Source organism: Xenopus tropicalis, chromosome 5 (assembly GCF_000004195.4).
Source record: "Xenopus tropicalis strain Nigerian chromosome 5, UCB_Xtro_10.0, whole genome shotgun sequence".
NCBI lineage: Eukaryota > Metazoa > Chordata > Amphibia > Anura > Pipidae > Xenopus > Xenopus tropicalis.
Genome location: NC_030681.2, coordinates 61399831 through 61417334, shown reverse-complemented (window position 1 = coordinate 61417334; position 17504 = coordinate 61399831). Strand labels below are relative to the sequence as shown.

Sequence of the window (17504 nt, the reverse complement as noted above, 5' to 3'; positions counted from 1 at the left end):
GTAGTTAAGTGTGTCCCCTGTATCATAAGGTTGAGATCTAGAAATGCAGTAGGACCATCATCAAGGTGAGCTGTGAAACGAATAGTTGTAGGTAGTTGATTCAGTTCATGGACCATCGACCAAAATTGGTCAGCTGTACCTGTCCATAGCAGTAATAGATCATCTATGTAGCGGAAAAGTCTGTGGATATGTGAGCCGTAGGTGGGAAGTATGAAGGTCTGTTCATAGTTAGTCATGAACAGATTAGCGAAAGATGGAGCCACATTTGAACCCATACTGGTTCCACTGGTTTGTAAGTAATAGGAGAGTTCGAATTTGAAATAATTGAGCGTTAGGCAATGTTGCAGTAGAGTAGACAAAAATTCCACAGGGGGTCTGTCAGGTGCAGGGTACCGTGTGAGAAAATTTTTGACATTAGCAATGCCCTCTTCAATTGGTATAACTGTATACAATGAAGATACATCCATCGTTGCTAGTAGTATTCCGGATGGTAGAGGGTGAAGATCCTGTAGTTTGAGTAGCAGGTCACTTGTGTCCCTAATGTAGGTAGGGGATTGTGTGACAATTGGTTGCAGGAAGTGGTCAACGTATATAGAAAGTGGTTGTAAGAGGGAGTCCCTTGCGCTCACAATAGGGCGTCCTGGAGGTTTAGTTGGATGTTTATGAATTTTGGGCAAAGTGTAAAGGACAGGGCATTTTGGAAAAGTGTTGGTAAGAAAATTGTAGGTATCCATACTGATGTGGCCACAATGTAGACCAAGTGTCAGTGTTGCATCAATAGATTTTTTAAAGGATCGAGTGGGATCACAGTCAAGTTTACGGTAAGTGGCCGAGTCTGCCAGCTGATTTATTATTTCCTGTCTGTAATCCTTGTAATCCTGTACTACCACCGCACCTCCTTTGTCGGCTGGTCGGATGACAATGTTAGAGTTCTGTGTCAGACTCTTGATTGCTGCCCTCTCTGAGTTGGTGAGGTTGCGGTGTTGTGAGGAGGGGGTAGATATTTTGCGAGTTTCATCAATAAGCAACCTCGTGAACGCTTCAATTGACTTAGGTGTATTTGGAGGTTCATATTGGCTGGGGGCTTTGAAAGCAGGAGTAGAGTTGGGAGTGTTTCTAAAGTGCTCCTTAAGTTTTTAAAGTACGTTGGAACCGATGTATGTCTATCATAATGTCTAGGGTTTGTGTGGAGGTGGTGGGGACAAACGACAGACCTTTGGACAATAGTGACAATTCAGATGGTGATAGAACATGTGAACTTAAATTGAACACTACCTGTTCCGGACTTTGGTGTATCTTGTGGACCGTGTGCTGACGCCCGCCTCGTCTCTTGTGGGGACGCCCACAGTGCGCGGAAGGGTGCTGGATCCTAAAAAACTTGAATGTGCAGAATCAGGAGTGTAAGGTGTAGCCGAGCTAAGTGTGGTACGTGCAACTCGGCCCCTACGTCCGCCGCGTCCTCTCATTGGTGTGTCGGTATCAGAAGACTGTGTGGTGTAAGGGGAAGAATCAATGCGACCCAGGCGCTGATGTTGGAAACGGGGTGCAGATCTACCTCTAGAAGTGGTCTCTCCTCCAGTTAACCATCTGTATACACGTCTATTCTGATAGTCAGTGGCAACAATGTTAACTTTCTGTTTCTTGAATTTATGTAGTTCGGCAGTGTAAAGTGCTAGTTGGTTCTGTAACTTGTCAAGCCATTTGTGGTCACGGTCGTTAGCAAGAGTAGACAGATGGGCAGATTCTAGGGCAGCAATCTCAGTCCGTGTAGTTTGCAAATTCTTGCTCACCTCATCTATAACAAGCAGCATGAGGTCCATAGAGCACTTGTTAAGAATCTGGCACCATTTTTTACAAAACTCGATATTATTGCGGCCAATCGTGGGAATGTTACGTACCCTGAAGCCTCGTGGGATATGCTGCCGTTTATAAAAGTCTGATAAATATATGCCATGCAACTTAAGTTCAATTTCACGCTCCTTAGAGCGGAGAAGAGAATGGTATAGTTCAGCATTGGATGATTGTGGGATAACATCATCAGCAGTTTCTGTGAATAGGATATCAGCAGCTTCAGCGTCTGAAAATTGAAGCCCAGACAGTGGGACATCACAGATGTCGCGTGCGTCATGTGTCGCCATCACATCAGTTTGGTCAGTGAAAAGGTCACAGTAGTGTTCATAGAAATACAGCTCGGGTGCACTGTTAAAGTGGAGACAGTATGTTGCAAGAAGACAGGCACTCACGTATAAGTAGGTCCAAGGGAGCCTGGGTGCAGTCCCAAAATAATAGATGGAATAGCTGTAGAGAGAGTCCGCACTCACAGGTCTTAAGAAAATATAGAAGTTTTATTCAAATCAACATCTAACGTTTCGGCTGCATCCACAGCCTTTCTCAAAGACAATGTGAAACAAACAATGGTGCACTGAAAAAACCGAATTTGGCGCCAAACAATGACGTCATAGGTGTGAATACATTAGCATACAGTGTGAAAAAAACGTTCTCAAAACACATTGAATCAACAAAAAATGTTAAGATAATATGGATTAGGCATAGAACACAAACAAAAGGACTGTCAGGGGAAAAGAAAAGTGGGTGTGTATTAAAAAAGCCCGCTTATGTATCTAGTGCTGAACTGCAACTCACACATGTCGCAAAGACATCCCCAAGTTATAAGTTTATAAATGTACAAAATCGAACTGGCCCAAGGAATAAGAAATAATGAGGGACAGTAGGGCAAATATACATCAAGGAGTTGCTGAAAATGAGTAACTAACATGACTGTTCTGTGCAGCATGTATTGCCTGACATGACTGACATGACTTTCAAATAATGCATTATATGGTGTGCCTTATGGGGAATCGGTCCGCTTATTTGTAGTAAAGCTAGGATAAGGGGAATAGAAGAGGCAGATGGGAAGAAAAGTAGTCAAAGAGAAAGATGGAAAATAGTAACTGAGGAGAGACAAAGTAGAGAGGACAGAGTGAGGTAATGAGAAAGGAAAGATGACGGTGCGATGGTATGGCAAAAGCAACGGCACCAATTAGTGCGTTTGTTAGCGTGGAAAGCCGATCAGTAGTACTCGGCCATCACCAAGAACTTTATAGATGTGACTCTCCTTTGCAGGTGCTGTCAGGTGGCGAAGGGCTCAATACTATGGGAGACAGACCAATGATGTAAAAGGCAGCGGGGTTACTGGTATGCCAGAGTAGGGAGATTAAAAGGTATCGTGTCATTCTCAACGTATCTTGGACGCAGGTACCAAAGGAGGGAAAATTTCTCAAAAAAGATAAATATTATGGCAGAATCAAGCCCAGGTTGTAACGCACGGATGGTGCGATCATACGTCACGAGGAACCTCTATTGTTAAGGTCCATTGGACAGTATTACGCACACTATTGCACCGTGTGTGTTGTATAGGGCATCAACAATAAAGTGTTTATAAAAAACAGTGTCATATGTAATTCTTACTCAGTTTGTCACGGATGGTGCACCCATACGCACAAAGAGACCCCATATGTAATGGGTCCTGTAAGCAGTACTTAGCACACTATTACACCGTGTGTAGAAATAAATAAGGTATGTGGATCTGTCATATCGCTGTAGGAAAGATGGTTCATAGTGGTGGGACAGTTGATCGGCACCGTGAGTGGAGAAAAATAGGCGAGAGAAAAAAGAAGAAATACAGGAGAGAAGGGAAAAAGGAGGAAAAGCAAGACTTTTGCAGTTTTCCCCTCCCTGTGTGTCACCTGCAGCCCGGTATCTAGGACTATAGGCTACTCCTATGTGTAAGACTGGTTTATATAAGACTGGTCTATATAAGAAGGCCCTTATTTGTTTAACTCCTCATTGATATTATACCAAGTTTGCTGACCTGGTTATTTAACGCCTTTCACCCATAACTGGATTCTTTTTCCCTTTGTCTCCACTTCCTTCTTGTCCTCTTGCTTTTCCTCCTTTTTCCCTTCTCTCCTGTATTTCTTCTTTTTTCTCTCGCCTATTTTTCTCCACTCACGGTGCCGATCAACTGTCCCACCACTATGAACCATCTTTCCTACAGCGATATGACAGATCCACATACCTTATTTATTTCTACACACGGTGTAATAGTGTGCTAAGTACTGCTTACAGGACCCATTACATATGGGGTCTCTTTGTGCGTATGGGTGCACCATCCGTGACAAACTGAGTAAGAATTACATATGACACTGTTTTTTATAAACACTTTATTGTTGATGCCCTATACAACACACACGGTGCAATAGTGTGCGTAATACTGTCCAATGGACCTTAACAATAGAGGTTCCTCGTGACGTATGATCGCACCATCCGTGCGTTACAACCTGGGCTTGATTCTGCCATAATATTTATCTTTTTTGAGAAATTTTCCCTCCTTTGGTACCTGCGTCCAAGATACGTTGAGAATGACACGATACCTTTTAATCTCCCTACTCTGGCATACCAGTAACCCCGCTGCCTTTTACATCATTGGTCTGTCTCCCATAGTATTGAGCCCTTCGCCACCTGACAGCACCTGCAAAGGAGAGTCACATCTATAAAGTTCTTGGTGATGGCCGAGTACTACTGATCGGCTTTCCACGCTAACAAACGCACTAATTGGTGCCGTTGCTTTTGCCATACCATCGCACCGTCATCTTTCCTTTCTCATTACCTCACTCTGTCCTCTCTACTTTGTCTCTCCTCAGTTACTATTTTCCATCTTTCTCTTTGACTACTTTTCTTCCCATCTGCCTCTTCTATTCCCCTTATCCTAGCTTTACTACAAATAAGCGGACCGATTCCCCATAAGGCACACCATATAATGCATTATTTGAAAGTCATGTCAGTCATGTCAGGCAATACATGCTGCACAGAACAGTCATGTTAGTTACTCATTTTCAGCAACTCCTTGATGTATATTTGCCCTACTGTCCCTCATTATTTCTTATTCCTTGGGCCAGTTCGATTTTGTACATTTATAAACTTATAACTTGGGGATGTCTTTGCGACATGTGTGAGTTGCAGTTCAGCACTAGATACATAAGCGGGCTTTTTTAATACACACCCATTTTTCTTTTCCCCTGACAGTCCTTTTGTTTGTGTTCTATGCCTAATCCATATTATCTTAACATTTTTTGTTGATTCAATGTGTTTTGAGAGCGTTTTTTTCACACTGTATGCTAATGTATTCACACCTATGACGTCATTGTTTGGCGCCAAATTCGGTTTTTTCAGTGCACCATTGTTTGTTTCACATTGTCTTTGAGAAAGGCTGTGGATGCAGCCGAAACGTTAGATGTTGATTTGAATAAAACTTCTATATTTTCTTAAGACCTGTGAGTGCGGACTCTCTCTACAGCTATTCTATATATATATATATATATATATATATATATATATATATATATAATTAGTAGCAGCAGAGTGACGGCACTCACAGGGTTTTTACACAATATAACCAATAAATAACAAAATGATAAATGCAAATAGTGAGGTTTATTAGTCCTACGTTTAAGTTCCCTACTGGAACCATCGTCAGGGATCCAGTAGGGAACTGAAACGGCTATATTGGCATTATTGTGTAAAACCCTGTGAGTGCCGTCACTCTGCTACTACTATTTTAATTTCTGCTCTGGCACCCGGTTATCGATAAAAGGTTGAAGGTGTGCTCCCTGCTGGTAGTACAGCACTCTGCCAATAATTAGTGTGTGGTGCACATCCTCAATAAGTTCCAACTCCCATTATGAAATATAAAGTTTTACAGGGGGGGTTACTGCTCACTGGAGGAAGAAAATCTTTTTGTCCCTCTTTTCATTTTTCAAATGTTGTGAGTTATGCAGATCTGTGGTGCTGCTGACACTTTTTTGTTTTATTGTACTATATTTGCTCTTGCACCCAGGTATAATCATTGTTAGTGGTGTGCACCAACTCACTGTACATATATTATATATATAAGCAATCAGCAAGATTAAAGGGATAGTGACCCTCAGATTATACCAGAATGACATTCTTTCTTAAAATGTGCCTATAAGTATGTACAGTGGTGCTTGAAAGTTTGCAAACTCTCTAAAATTTTCAACATTTTTATATGAATGTGACCTAAAAGGTCATCTGGCTTAGATAAAGAAAACCTAGTTAAACAAATATAACAAAAAATATTATATTGAGTCTTGTATTTAATAAAAAAAAAAAAAAGATCCAATAACATATCTGTGTGTGGCAAAAGTAAGTGAATCATGCTCCCAGTATTTGGTGTGCAGCAATAACTGCAACAATACATTAACTGTTGATCAGTTCTGAACATGGTCTTGGAGAAATTTTAACCCTTTCCTCCACACAGAACAGCTTCAGCTCTTGGATGTTAATGGGTTTCCTCACATGATTTGCTCGCTTTAGGTCTGTCCACAGCATTTTAATTGGATTAAAGGAGAACTAAAACCTAAAAATGCATATGGCTAGAATACTGTATTTTATATACTATACTGCACCAGCCTAAAGTCTCAGTATCTCAACAGCAGCAATGAACCAGGACTTTGCACTTGTCACTGAAGCTCCCCATCTTGGAAAGTGTCTGCGACATGGTCATTGGGCTGTTAAGAAACTAAGCTTAGGCAGGGGCGATTCTGGCCATATCGCCGCCTGAGGCGGCTCCTGGATGCCGCCCCCCCGCGCTTACCTTCTGAGCGCAGGAGCGGGTCCGGGGGCGGTGAGATTGCTAGCAATTGCGCTCTCTGCACTAGAAGAGCCGAATTTCTGGTTTAAAAACCGGAAATTCGGCTCTTAAAGTTACCAGGAGCGGCTTTTTGCCGCCCCTGGTAACTGGGGCGCTTCTGCCGCCTGAGGCGAGTTTCTCAACTCGCCTAATGGCAGAAGCGCCACTGAGCTTAGGGGTCGTGGCAAATTATCAAGCAGAAAATGAGGTTTGTCTGTCATATAAGCTGATGCTTCCTGGGGGATTTTTGAATTCTGATGCTAATTGCACTGCTTACTGAGCTGCATGTGATAGGTTTAATACGAATACTGATGAATCAGCATATAGAGAGGAGGTTGGACAGCTAGCAAACTGGTGTACTGACAATAATTTGTTTCTAAATGTTGAGAAAACTAAGGATATGATTGTGGATTTTAGAAAGACTCCCTGTACCCATAAGGCTCTGTATATAAATGGCTCCATTGTTGAAAACATGAGTAGTTTTAAATTCCTTGGGGTTCAGATTTCAAATCTTACGTGGGGTCTAAATTCTGCCTCTTTGAGAAATGTAAATTTTACCTCTTCCACACTCATATCATTTTATAGAAGAGCCAATAGAGAGCGTACGGACAAACTCTATTGTAATGGGGTATGGCAAGGTGAATCCCTCCCTTCAATTTACGATATTTTTAAAATATGTTGCTCCTGCAAGGCAGTTAGGATTGTAGGTGATCATACTCATCCCTGTGACAAGTTTTTTAATCTTTTACCATCTGGCAGGTGGTATCGAAGTATTACAGCTTGGTCAGCTAGACTAAATAATTGTTTTATTCCGCAAGCTGTAAGATTTTTAAATGATCTTAAAGTTTAACTATGTCAGGTTGGTAAATTAAGGGGCTGAATGCAAAACTGCACTTTTTGCTTAGGTGTAATATTTAATTATTTAAACACAGGTTTTATATAGAAATTATGCACAATAAGGTACATTGGCACTTTAGATTATAGCACAGTATAGCACAGTAATTGACTAAAAAGTAATATTGAAAAACTTATGTGGGCACTAAAACAAAATGCTGGATCTGCTAAATAGATAGCAATGATTGGAAATAGCTGGAATGATTTGTTAGCACATTATTTATTCTATAATATGGTTTTGTACTTTGCACTTAGATAGTAGTATGTATGTGAAACGTAATATGTATTGATTTTACTTCTTTGTTGGGTGGGCCTTTTAATTTGCAATTTTGTCTCATGTGTATATTTTATATGCAAATGCAAATAAAGATTACTTAACTTAACTATTTATAACTAGTCAGCCTTATATTGTGACTTTTATATTCTGTATACACAGTATATTGTGCGTCAGTCCCTAAGCTCCTAACTGACAATAGCACAGAGACAGCGCATGTGCAATGAATCAGCAGAAAAGAAAATGGTGTGCTACTGGAGGCATCTTTTGAGGCTTTTGAGGCATCTTTTGAGGCTCTGGATATACATATCCATAATCTTGACAATTATATAACAAATTAATTAACTACGATATGGACAAATAAAGTTAGAGAAACGACAGAAATTTTTTTGCAAAACTGTTTGAGAAACAACACAATTAACAAAAAGCTTCAGTATTAAGACACATTAACAAGTGAAAAACACATACTTAACAGTACTTTTCTTTACTAACCTCCTTCATAATTTTAATGGACTCCACACGATTCTGAGGTGGGGCATAGAGCAGGATGCGGTGATATAGGGACTGTAATACAGGTCTCATAGAGTCAACTGTACCAATGAGTCGAACTAGTTCAGCTGCAATGTAATAAATTGCACGGGCTGAAGGGCCACTGAGTGCTGGAGCTGTAGATGAACAGGCTGATCCACGACCTTGATCAGCCACACCAGCGGACTGACAGTCTGAATCAATGCAGAAATTGTTGTGTGCAGAGGTGACAGTCTTGTCATGAACAGGGTTCCCAAGGATCACCACAAGGGCTGGGCAAAGCTGCTTCCTGAGGTGGTCAGAAAATACACAATAAATCAGTCTACTAGACGATTACAACCAAACCTATTACCCAAATATGCTAACTAAAGCAAAGGGCATTGTCAATAAAAATTAGAGAACATGCTATGGCAATATGACCATAGCTGCTTTGCCTTAATTAGCTAAAATGTGCACACAACATGTTTTGGGCCACAGCTCTGTATCAAGTGTACAACTGAATATGTAACTATACAAGCACAAGTAGGTATTTAGAAACTTAAACTGTATGTTAATGCGATACTCACACCAGAAATGAAACCTTTACATCTTTCATAACACTGTCTTTGCATGAGCTTTATAATTTTGCCATAAACGTATTTCCTAAGGCTTTTATATTCCCTATCTGATCCCCCATGTTCCTCTGTGAGGGGGCTGACATATTTGTGCAGCAGGAGTTCGTTAGCATTAGAAGCTATAACTGACAGGCTGAGAAGGGACAGTCAGGTTGGCCAAACAGTCAGATTTAGGAACTTCAAGTAACAACTAGAAAGGGAAGTTTGAGAACAAACTTCATGTTGGGTTGAAATACATAAAGTCACTGAATGGCTCTGCCCACTTTCTCTGACCATGGACCACAGTTATATAGTAAAAACCACTGTGCAAAGTTTAGGGACCCTGGTTTTAATAGTGTCTGAATGGCAGCAACTTAAATTTCCCCACCGAAAGTCAACGAGTTGGTGGCTCCACCCCCTTTTTCTAACCTGGAACTGCAGTTACCCAGTGACTAACTCTGCAAAGTTTAGGGACCCTAGGATTAATAGTTAAAGAATGGCAGCAGTGTAAATTTATACTAATAAAAGTCAATAGGTGAATTGTGATTGGTGGTTGGTGAGTGTGCCCACTTTTTCTAAGCTTTAGTTGAAGTCACCAAGTGACAAACAGTGGGCACCCTGGCATAAATAGTGAGAGAATGGCAGCATTTTAAATTTAAACCAATAAAATTCAATGGATGAAATCTGATTGGCTGTTAGTGGCCCAACCCACTTTTCCTATTTTTGAACTGCAGTCCCCCAGTGACCAACTTTGCAAATTTTGGGGAGACTGACAGCATTTTACACTTCCCCATTGAAAGTAAATAGGTGAAATGTGATTGGCTGTTGGTGGCTCAATCCACTTTTTTCTAACTTGAAACGGCAAATACCCAGTGACTAACTCTGGAAACTTTAACTACCCTGGAATTAATATTTATATAATGGCAACAGTTTAAATATAAACCAATCAAATCTAATGGGTGGAAATGGATTTGCTGTTGGTGGCTCCTCCCACTTGTTCTAACCCTGAATATGTAATCATCCAGTCACTGACTGTGCAAAGTTTGGGAACCCTGACATAAATAGTGTGAGAAAAGCAGAATTTTAAATTTAAACAAAAAAAATTCAATAGGTGAAGTCTGATTGGCTGTTGGTGGCTCCACCCACTTTTTAAAACCTAAAAATGCAGTCCCCTAGTGACCCTGGTGTTAATACTGTGAGAATGGCAGCAGGTTGAATTTCCCCATTGAAAATCAATAGTTAAAATCTGATTGGCTGTTGGTGGCTCCACCCACTTTTTCTAACTCTGAACCGCAGTTACCAGGTGACTAGCTCTGCAAAGTTTGGAGACCTTAGTATTAATATTTAAAGAATGGCAGCAGTTTAAATTTAAACATATGAAGTCTGTAGGTGAAATCTGATTGGTTGTTGTTGGTCCGCTCACTTTTCTAAACTTGGAACATAGTCACCTAGTGACAAACTGTGCAAAGTTTGGGGACCCTGACATTAAACTTGTGAGAATGGCAACAGTTAAAATTTTCCCACTGAAAACAATGAAAGAAATGTGATTGGCTTTTGGCGGCCCCGCCCACTTTTTCTAACCTTGAGTATGTTGTCACCCAATGACTGAGTGTGCAAAGTTTGCAAACCCTTGCATCAAACCAATAAAATTCAATAGGTGAAATCTGATTGGCTGTTGGTGGCCCCGCCCACTTTTCCAAAACTTAAACTGCAGTTCTCTAGTGACCAACTGTGAAAAGTTTGGGGACCCTGGTGTTATTTCTGTGAGAATGGCAGCAGGTTGAATTTCCCCATGTAAAGTCAATAGGTAAAATCTGATTGGCTGTTGGTGGCTCCACCCACTTACAAAAATACAAAAAACCTTAAATGCGTAGTCACCCAGTGACTGACTATGCAAAGTTTGGGAACCCTGGCAACAAACCAATATAAATCAATAGGTGAAATCTGATTGGCTGTTGGTGGCTCCACCCACTTTTCAAAACTAAAACTGCAGTCCCCTAGTGATCAACTGTGAAAAGTTTGGGGACCCCGGTGTTAATTCTGTGAGAATGGCAACAGGTTGAATTTCCCCATTGAAAGTCAATAGGTAAACTCTGATTGGCTGTTGGTGGCTCCATCCACTTTTTCTTACCTTGAACCACAGTTACCTGGTGCCTAACTCTGCAAAGTTTGGGGCCCCCGGCGTTATTACTGTGAGAATGGCAGCAGGTTGAATTTCCACCAAGTCAATAGGTAAAATCTGATTGGCTGTTCACAAAATCTGATTGGCTGTGCAAAGTTTGGGAACTCTGGCATCAAACCAATAAAAATCAATAGGGGAAATTTGATTGGCTGTTGGTGACTCCGCCCACTTTTCAAATCCATAACTGCAGTCCCCTAGTGACCAAGTGTAAAAAGTTTGGGGACCCTGGTGTTATCACTGTGAGAATGGCAGCAGGTTGAATTTCCGCCAAATCAATAGGTAAAATCTGATTGGCTGTTCACAGCTCCGCCCACTTTTGGGCATCCAGCAATCATCATATTTTCATTCAGGCTGAGCCCAAGACTGTGTGATTCAAGTTTGGGAAGTGAAGCCTCAAAGCTGTAAGATTGGCAGCAGTTTCAATTTCCCCATTAAAGTCAACAGGTGAAATTTGATTGGCTGTTGTTGGCCCATCCCACTTTGGGTCATGCAACAAATGTTGCTGTTTCATTCAGGGTGACCCCATTATTATGTTATTCAAGTTTGGGGGGTGTAGCTTCAAAGCTGTAATTCTGGCAGCAGTTTGAAAATCTTCCCTGTCAAAGTCAATGGAAAAATTGGGGGGTTCGGAGCGGCGCCACAAAAAGACGGGGGGCCGGATCACTTAGAAAAGCACAAGCAACCTGCTCCGCTATAGGGCGAAGATGTGTGGTGAGTTTGGGTGTTGTACCCCTAAAAGTGTAGGAGGAGTAGCGTTTAGAAAATAGGGGGCGCTAAGAATAATAACTAGAAAGGGAAGTTTGAGAACAAACTTCATGTTGGGTTGAAAAACATGAAGTCACTGAATGGGCTCTGCCCACTTTCTCTGACCATGGACCACATGTTATACAGTAAAAACCACTGTGCAAAGTTTGGGGACCCTGGTTTTAATAGTGTCTGCATGGCAGCAACTTAAATTTACCCACTGAAAGTCAATGACATCTGATTGGCGGTTGGTGGCTCCACCCCCTTTTTCTAACCTGGAACTGCAGTTACCCAGTGACTAACTCTGCGAAGTTTAGGGACCTTAGGATTAATAGTTAAAGAACGGCAGCAATTACCCCAATAAAAGTCAATAGGTGAATTGTGATTGGTGGTTCCGCCCACTTTTTCCTTGAGTCGAAGTCACCCAGTGACAAACAGTGGGCACCCTGGCATAAATAGTTTGAGAATGATAGCATTTTAAATTTAAACCAATAAAATTCAATGGATGAAATCTGATTGGCTGTTAGTGGCCCAACCTACTTTTCCTATTTTTGAACTGCAGTCCCCCAGTGACCAACTTTGCAAATTTTGGGGACTCAGGCATTCATTGTGAGGCTGACAGCATTTTACACTTCACCACTGAAAGTAAATAGGTGAAATGTTATTGGCTGTTGGTGGATCTGCCCACTTTTTTCTAACTTTGAATGGCAAATACCCAGTGACTAACTCTGGAAACTTTAACAACCCTGGAATTAATATTTAAATAATGGCATCAGTTTAAATATAAACCAAGGAAATCTAATGGGTGGAAATTGATTGGCTGTTGGTGGCTCCTCCCACTTGTTTGGGAACCCTGACATAAATAGTGTGAGCAAAGCAACATTTTAAATATAAAAAACAAAAAAAAAAATCAATAGGTGAAGTCTGATTGGCTGTTGGTGGCTCCACCCACTTTTTAAAACCTAAAAATGCAGTTCCCTAGTGACCCTGGTGTTAATACTGTGAGAATGGCAGCAGGTTGAATTTCCCATTGAAAATCAATAGGTAAAATCTGATTGGCTGTCGTTGGCTCCACCCACTTTTTCTAACTCTGAACTGCAGTTACCAGGTGATTAGCTCTGCAAAGTTTGGAGACCTTAGTATTAATATTTAAAGAATGGCTGCAGTTTAAATTTAAACATATGAAGTCTATAGGTGAAATCTAATTGGTTGTTGTTGGCCCCACCCACTTTTCTAAACTTGGAACATAGTCACCTAGTGACAAACTGTGCAAAGTTTGGGGACCCTGACATTAAACATGTGAGAATGGCAGCAATTAAAATTTTCCCACTGAAAACAATGAAAGAAATGTGATTGGCTTTTAGCGACCCACCCACTTTTTCTAACCTTGGGTACAAAGTCACGCAGTGACTGAGTGTGCAAAGTTTGCGAACTCTGGCATCAAACCAATAAAATTCAATAGGTGAAATCTGATTGGCTGTTGGGGGCCCCGCCCACTTTTTCAAAACGAAAACTGTAGTCCTCTAGTGACCAACTGTGAAAAGTTTGGGGACCCTGGTGTTAATACTGTCAGAATGGCAGCAGGTTGAATTTCCCCATTTAGAGTCAATAGGTAAAATTTAATTGGCTGTTGGTGGCTCCACCCACTTACAAAAATACAAAAAACCTTAAATGCGTAATCACCCAGTGTCTGACTATGCAAAGTTTGGGAAGCCTGGCAACAAACCAATAAAAATCAATAGGTGAAATCTGATTGGTTGTTGGTGGCTCCGCCCACTTTTAAAAACTAAACTTGCGGTCCCCTAGTGACCAACTGTAAAAAGTTTGGGGACCCTGGTGTTAGTACTGTGAGAATGGCAGCAGGTTGAATTTCCCCATTGAAAGTCAATAGGTAAACTCTGATTGGCTGTTGGTGGCTCCGCCCACTTTTTCTTATCTTGAATGCGTAGTCACCCAGTGACTGACTGTGCAAAGTTTGGAAAATATGCCATCAAACCAATAAAAATCAATAGGTGAAATCTAATTGGTTGTTGTTGGCCCCACCCACTTTTCTAAACTTGGAACATAGTCACCTAGTGACAAACTGTGCAAAGTTTGGGGACCCTGACATTAAACATGTGAGAATGGCAGCAATTAAAATTTTCCCACTGAAAACAATGAAAGAAATGTGATTGGCTTTTGGCGGCCCCGCCCACTTTTTCTAACCTTGAGTACAAAGTCACGCAGTGACTGACTGTGCAAAGTTTGCGAACTCTGGCATCGAACCAATAAAATTCAATAGGTGAAATCTGATTGGCTGTTGGTGGCCCGCCCACTTTTTCAAAACGAAAACTGTAGTCCTCTAGTGACCAACTGTGAAAAGTTTGGGGACCCTGGTGTTAATACTGTCAGAATGGCAGCAGGTTGAATTTCCCCATTTAGAGTCAATAGGTAAAATCTGATTGGCTGTTGGTGGCTCCACCCACTTACAAAAAAAAAAAAAATCTTAAATGCGTAGTCACCCAGTGTCTGACTGTGCAAAGTTTACGAACTCTGGCATCAAACCAATAAAATTCAATAGGTGAAATCTGGCTGGTGGTGGCCCTGCCCACTTTTTTAAAACTAAAACTGTAGTCCTCTAGTGACCAACTGTGAAAAGTTTGGGGACCCTGGTGTTAATTCTGTGAGAATAGCAGCAGGTTGGATTTCCCCATTGAAAGTCAATAGGTAAACTCTGATTGGCCTGTGGTGGCTCCGCCCACTTTTCAAAACTAAAACTGCAGTCCCCTAGTGACCAACTGTGAAAAGTTTGGGGACCCTGGTGTTAATTCTGTGAGAATGGCAGCAGTTTGGATTTCCCCATTAAAAGTCAATAGGTAAACTCTGATTGGCTGTTGGTGGCTCCGCCCACTTTTTCTTACCTTGAACCACAGTTACCTGGTGCCTAACTCTGCAAGGATTGGGGTCCCCGGCATTATTACTGTGAGACTGGCAGCAGGTTGGATTTCTGCCAAGTCAATAGGTAAAATCTGATTGGCTGTTCACAGCTCCGCCCACTTTTGGGCATCCAATAATCATCCTATTTTCATTCAGGCTGAGCCCATGACTATGTGATTCAAGTTTGGGGAGTGTAGCCTCAAAGCTGTAAGATTGGCAGCAGTTTCAATTTCCCTATTAAAGTCAATGATTAAAATTTGATTGGCTGTTGTTGGCCCCTCCCACTTTGGGGTCATCCAACAAATGTTGCTGCTTCAATCGGGGTGACCCCATGATTATGTTATTCAAGTTTGGGGGGTGTAGCTTCAAAGCTGTAAGTGTGGCAGCAGTTTGAAAATCTTCCCTGTCAAAGTCAATGGGAAAATTGGGGAATTCGAAGCGGCGCCACAAAAAGACGGGGGGTGCAATCGCTTAGAAAAGCACAAGAAACCTGCTCCGCTATAGGGCGAAGATGTGTGGGGAGTTTGGGTGTTGTACCCCTAAAACTGTAGGAGGAGTAGCGTTTAGAAAATAGGGGGCGCTAAGAAGAAGAAGAAGCGGAAGAATAAGCTAAAGTCGAAGAACAGTATGTTGGGGTTTTAAACCCAACATAATTACTCACAAAAGCAGCCCTATCAGTGAAAAATGATCAACATGACCTATAGGTAACTTTTTATGTAGATTCATATTTAAAAAAGTAGTTTTTTCGTGTCAGTATCACTTTAACCCTTTCCCTGCCAAGCACGTAGCTTCTACGTGCTGGCATAAAAAATCGTTGTATGCCAAGCACGTAGAAGCTACGTTTCCCATAAGGACAGCGCGTTCTCTGCACTCGCCGATCGATCCGAGTGCAGAGACGCGCTGCCAGGCCCAAAACCCCCTAGGCAACGAGCTTACCGGCGCTGCTCCCTCCTGGGCCCCCTCCGATCGCCTCTGTGTGACCCCCAAGTCGCAGCGACGTCATCAGGACGTGCCTGCTGCTTGGGGTATTTAATCCTGCCCCTGGCGCCGCCCCCTTCACTCGTGGAGCATCGTGGAGCCTCTTGGAGCCTGCCTGCATCCCCCTGCGGTCTTCCAGCACCAGAGATCTGCCTGCCTGCCTGCCTTTGAGATCTGCCTTGCCTGCCCCAGGTACCAATTTTGCACCATTTACACATCACACTAATTGTAATTTTTTTTTCTGATTTTTTTTTTGCAGTTTCCACTTTTTTTTTTTTGCACAGGCATACACTTACACACACTCACAAGTGTACACACATACATATTTTTTACTTTGCCTTTATTTTATTTTCCATTTTTAGCCTTTACACACTAATCACTGTTTCATCAGTTTTATTTTATATTATTGATTTTATTTGTTTCATTGCTTTTTCAGTTCTGCGTTGTGCTTTATTTCTGTTTTATTACTTGTTTTACTCTATTACTCTGATTTCTAAGTTCTGTGTTATACTTTTATTTCTGTTATATTATATATATATACTGTTATTACTGTTACCTTGATTTTGCAGTGTGACAAGTGATCAGGTAGCCTGAACGCAAGTCACACGGCATAATCACATTTTTCTTGTGTTTTTTGGTGGTTTTGAGAGTTTTCAGTTTTGTGTTATACTTTGATTAGTTATATTGCTTGTGTTACCTTGATTTTGCAGTGTGACAAGTGATCAGGTAGCCTGAACACAAGTCACACGGCATAATCACATTTTTCTTGCATAGTTCAGTGGTTTTGTGAGTTTTCAGTTTTGTGTTATACTTTGATTAGTTATATTGCTTGTGTTACCTTGATTTTGCAGTGTGACAAGTGATCAGGTAGCCTGAACACAAGTCACACGGCATAATCACATTTTTCTTGCATAGTTCAGTGGTTTTGTGAGTTTTCAGTTTTGTGTTATACTTTGATTAGTTATATTGCTTGTGTTACCTTGATTTTGCAGTGTGACAAGTGATCAGGTAGCCTGAACGCAAGTCACACGGCATAATCACATTTTTCTTGTGTTTTTCGGTGGTTTTGAGAGTTTTCAGTTTTGTGTTATACTTTGATTAGTTATATTGCTTGTGTTACCTTGATTTTGCAGTGTGACAAGTGATCAGGTATCCTGAACACAAGTCACACGGCATAATCACATTTTTCTTGTGTTTTTCGGTGGTTTTGTGAGTTTTCAGTTTTGTGTTATACTTTGATTAGTTATATTGCTTGTGTTACCTTGATTTTGCAGTGTGACAAGTGATCAGGTAGCCTGAACGCAAGTCACACAGCATAATCACATTTTTCTTGTGTTTTTCGGTGGTTTTGAGAGTTTTCAGTTTTGTGTTATACTTTGATTAGTTATATTGCTTGTGTTACCTTGATTTTGCAGTGTGACAAGTGATCAGGTAGCCTGAACACAAGTCACACGGCATAATCACATTTTTCTTGCATAGTTCAGTGGTTTTGTGAGTTTTCAGTTTTGTGTTATACTTTGATTAGTTATATTGCTTGTGTTAACTTGATTTTGCATTTTTCAGTGGTTTCGTTGCATTTTAGATTTGTGTTGCTGTTCATTTACTGTTCTTGCTTATTGATCTTGGCTTTTTTTATTTGTGTGTTGCATCTACTGGCTTTTGCTTTTTTTTGCTTGTTCTGGATTG

At 41.1% G+C, this 17504-nt stretch overlaps 1 protein-coding gene across 1 annotated transcript in view; it reads right to left on the bottom strand.

Moving 5' to 3' along the window:
• arfgef3 (ARFGEF family member 3) overlaps positions 1-17504 on the bottom strand; it is a 629444-nt gene that overhangs the window by 526869 nt on the left and 85071 nt on the right. The window contains exon 10 of the mRNA XM_031902164.1: positions 8370-8694. Within this exon, the coding sequence (XP_031758024.1) occupies positions 8370-8694 (325 nt within the window). The remainder of the gene's footprint in view (positions 1-8369; positions 8695-17504) is intronic.